The 4,580-nt window shown below is 38.4% G+C and overlaps 1 protein-coding gene across 2 annotated transcripts in view; it reads right to left on the bottom strand.

Annotated features, from left to right (window-relative positions):
* Positions 1-221: 221 nt before the first annotated feature.
* SLC15A2 (solute carrier family 15 member 2) overlaps positions 222-4,580 on the bottom strand; it is a 37,451-nt gene continuing 33,092 nt past the window's right edge. For both annotated transcript variants that reach the window (XM_021692460.1, XM_021692462.1), the window contains 3 exons: positions 1,639-1,785; positions 952-1,056; positions 222-609 (listed from right to left, as the gene is read on the bottom strand). In XM_021692460.1, coding sequence (XP_021548135.1) covers positions 433-609; positions 952-1,056; positions 1,639-1,785 — 429 coding nt within the window. In that variant the 3' untranslated portion in view covers positions 222-432. The remainder of the gene's footprint in view (positions 610-951; positions 1,057-1,638; positions 1,786-4,580) is intronic.

The following is a 4,580-nucleotide window of genomic DNA, read 5'->3' as shown; positions in this document are numbered from 1 at the left end:
AACTTGAAATACCATTTCTGTAATTCTGCAATTTTACCCCTGAATCAATCCCTTAAAAAGTGGAGTCATCAGTTCTAAATGGCAAGTAAAGGGATTCCCACATAACTTTGCATAACCCCACAGACTAATTTCAACTACACATTTGTGTTTTTAATGGCCATTAGAAATGCTAGGCCTGCTTCAGGAATACTACACAATGTTTACAGAGTTTAGTAATTAATGGGAAGATATAGAGTCTCAGGGGACTTGCTCTTTAATGTATTGGAATATCCAGTCCTAGAACTGCCTCTATCGTGAGAGAAAAGAGGAGATCAGCTCAGATATAATGCTACTTCTCTTCCCTAACCAAATAGGAGGAAAAAAATGCCTTAGGATGGGTGATGACCAAGACCAAAGCCCAGAATTGGGGTCTGGGAAGAGTCCGGGGAGCCATTAGAGCTTTGTCTTCTTGGTCTCCAGGTTGATCATGTTCCCTTGGGTAGGGGGAATCTGCTTATCTGCTGGCTCCTGTAAATCCTCTGGCTTTATAGGAACATAATAGTGGCCCATGATGGAGAAGATCAGGCAGACCACCAGCAGGAGACAGGAAAACAAAATGAATTCAGCCCACTGCAGGAAGAAATAAATATAAGAGAAGAATATGAAGAAACTTTAAATGGATCTTCATAGGATGAGGACTAGGGAGCAGACTGACTCAGGGTCATCAATGTAGGCAGAAGTTTAGTAAAAGAAGAATGGCTTCACTGGCCTGTCCTCATATGGCCGATGGTGGCCATTACTGCCACTCTTATATGTCCATTTTCCTGGCAAAGTCTGTTTATATCCAACCCATCTTACACACAGCACTGAGTGGGGAATGTGGGGGGCGAAGGGGTGGGGTAAGAGGAAGGAAAGGAACTTGGAAGGGAAATCTTGGGTAGACACAAACTCCGGCTTCCATCAGATCCATACCTGTACCAGGCCACTGAACTGAGCCACAACAAGCACGATGATATTCCCAACTGCGACTGTTAACAACCAGGCCGCCTGGAGTACAGATTTCATGCTAGCGGGAGCCTAAAAAGAACACAGGTTTGTGAGTAAACAAACTCCCTAACACCATCTATCCAGAAAACTTTTCCCACAAAAGTTTCCAAATCTGAACTCCTCCCCCCTCCAACTTCAGCTAACATGTTGATTCAAGGGGTGATAATAATGTTAACATTAATAATAAGATGGACCTCTTAATTGAATATTTAATTCATGATATCATATAATCTTTATTATACCCTAAGAGATAAATTCTATCAGTATTCTTACTTTACACATAAAGAAAAATAGCATTAGAGAGATAATTAACTTGCTCAAGTTTACATGATAAGTTGTACAATCAAAATTTGAACATGGGCAATTTGACTCTACCATCCTTATTCTTAAAGTACGCTTTCCTAGACCCCAAACAGCATCAGTTACTATGCGGCACTGTCATGATCCTGGGAGTCAAGATGACTCTGTTCAGGGTCATATATAAGAACCTAAGACCAAAGAATATAGAGGTCTTGGCCAGGATCACATACCTATTTAAGGCAGTGCAAGGATTAAAATTCATTCTTCCCTGAGCAATATATCCACCTCCACTTTCCACTTGCAAAAACCTACCTGAGAATAAGAAAACTCAAGTCCTGTGACAGAGAACATGACCTCCCCAGCTGTAACCAGGGCATATTGTGGTAGCTGCCATGCAATGGACAGTCTGTTGGTGGGAATGTCTTCCATTTTCCAGGCCTGAGGATCATGGTTGGTGCTCTTAGTGAGGAAAAGAGATGGGCTTATCAGCAGTCTCAAGTAAATATTCTGATCTACAGCATTCTGTGATATTATATCGATCCCCTCTTTGTATTTTCATCCTTCAAGAGATTGAGCAAATTCTACACAATTTCAGTTTTTTGAAATTCCTTTTGGTAACACTGCACTCACTTACCTGGCTTCAGTCACTCAGATACCATTATTGACTGAGTCCTTCAATGGCGGAATATTTTGATATTGTAGTTTGGATTTCCATTGTTTGACCTATAGGTATTTTGATCCTGGCCAACCTTTTAAATATAAAATGGCATCTGAATTATACAAACACAATGAATTTTCAGAAAGCACATTCTTGAGAAAAGTTTAATTCCTTGTCCAGTTTTCTATGTAAGTACAATTAAACTGTTTTTAACATTTTCCATTAAAATTTTTATTTTACTAAAATTACTTTTATCAAAATGAATTATTTTCTTGGTAATCCTTAAAGATTTTATTGATCAATTTTGAAAAATCTGTATCAAATGTTGCCTGCTATTTTAAATTCTAATTATTGGCCATCATTTTTGAAGTCAAATCTTACACATTTAAATTATGTCAAAATGGCAATTTTTGGGGTGCCTGGGTGGCTCAGTCGACAAGCATCTGCCTTCGGCTCAGGTCATGAAACCAGGGTCCTGGGATCGAGCCCCGCATCGGGCTCCCTGCTCCGTGGGAAGCCTGCTTCTCCCTTTCCCACTCCCCCTGCTTGTGCTCCCTCTCTCGCTGTGTCTCTCTTTGTCAAATAAATAAATAAAATCTTAAAAAAAAAAGAAAAAGAAAAAAAGGCAATTTTTCTGTAGAATTTTGGTTAAAAAGAACTTTTTCAGGGTCAATTTTTTTGTTGCCTATCTTACCATATATACATGATTAATCTTTATTTCTTTGTCTAGAAGTACTTTTACTATGCAGGTTTTTAGCTATGGTTGGTTTTATTTTATATAGGCTATATCTACTAATATTTGTCTTAATAGGATAAAGATTCTAAAATTTATATGAATCTCTTGGAGTGAAACCATTATTAGGTAGCGGGTGTAATATTTAAAATATTATGTGATTAAAATGGCAGTTGAAATGTCAAGATCAAAAGGCTCTGGTATCCAAATGTCCTTGATTCTCTGAGTCAAAGGGCCATAGGGTTCAAAATAGGAGGGTACATTTTGCTTCAGTTGATATTGTGAACAATACATGGGCACATGTTTGCATTTTCTTAGGCTAAGGGAAGACCATGACCTGAGCTTCTAAATCAAGGTCACATACTCAAATACCCACGGGCAGATAATTAAGAAAATAAAGCAGGCTGAATGGGAATGATGGGGGCTGTGGTAAAGTGGATAGCACAGGCCCCTCTAAAGTATAGAGCTACTACAGCACCAGCCAACTGACATGGTAATACCTGTTATTAAATCTTCTGATTTTGGGGGCGCCTGGGTGGCTCAGATGGTTAGGCGTCTGCCTTCGGCTCAGGTCGTGATCCCGGGGTCCTGGGATCGAGCCCCGCACCCGGCTCCCTGCTCAGCGGGGAGTATGCTTCTCCCTCTGCCTGCCACTCCCCCTGCTTGTACTCTCCCTCTCTCTCTCCCTCTGGCAAATAAATAAATAAAATCTTTAAAAAAAAAAAACTTCTGATTTTGTTTTTAAGAAATGTTAAGAACCCAGCTTCTTAGGTGAAATCTCCTGAATTTTAATATTGTCAATTACTAATGATTATTATTACTTTTGTTAGTAGTGTGCAGGCCAAACAAAACAGGACTATGGAAAAGACTGGGCCCCCGGGCTCCAATTTATGATCTCTACTCTAAATGCTTATTAGATCCTGGCATTCAGAAACAATATATAGGACTTCTATCCTGAGTATCATACAAAAGACAGAACAAATGATAAGTGGAATAACAACAGGAATACAAGTGTAATGGGTTGAATTGTGTCCCCTTAAAACTCGTATGTTGAAGTCCTAACCTTAACTGAGTCCTAACTGAGAATATGAACTTATTTGGATTTGGGTTGTTGCAGATATAATTAGCCATGTTAAAATGGGGGCATTAGGGTGGGCCCTAATTCAATATAACTGGTATCTTGGTAAAAAAGAAGAAAATAGGACACACTCAAGCATACAAGAAGAAGTCCATATGAAGATGAAGGCAGAGATTTGGGTGATTCTTCTACACATTAAGGAATACCAAATGTTGCCAGAAACCACTATAAGCATGGAAAAGATTCTTCTTCACAGCCCTCAGAAGGAACCAACCCTACCAACACCCTGGTCTTGGACTTCTTGTATTCATGACTGTAAAACAATAAACTTCTGTTTTTAAGCCACTCCACTTGTGGTACCTTGTTACAGCAGCCCTGGAAAACTACTACTAGGTTGTGTTATCATCTGAACATTAATGAAGGTAATATACCATATCAATAGCATAAAGGACAAAAACCACATTAAGTATCTCAATAGACATAGAAAAAACATTTAACAAAATTCAACCCCCCTTCATGGTAAAAAACAAACAAAAACTTCAACAAACTAGGGATAGAAGGGAACTTAACCTACTAACTGACGTCTATGGGCATTAAGGAGAGCACGTGATGTAATGAGCAGTGGTTGTTAAATGCAATTGATGAATAATTGAACTCTACATCTGAAACTAATGATATAATATGTTAATTAATTGAATTTAAATAAAATAAGAAAAAATAAATGACATATATGAAAAACCTACAGTTAACATACTTAATGATAAAAGACTAATTACTTCTTCCTT

The sequence above is a fragment of the Neomonachus schauinslandi genome, chromosome 1 (genome assembly GCF_002201575.2).
Source record: "Neomonachus schauinslandi chromosome 1, ASM220157v2, whole genome shotgun sequence".
NCBI lineage: Eukaryota > Metazoa > Chordata > Mammalia > Carnivora > Phocidae > Neomonachus > Neomonachus schauinslandi.
The sequence above is the reverse complement of the archived record's forward strand: the minus strand, read 5'-3'. Positions and strand labels throughout refer to the sequence as shown.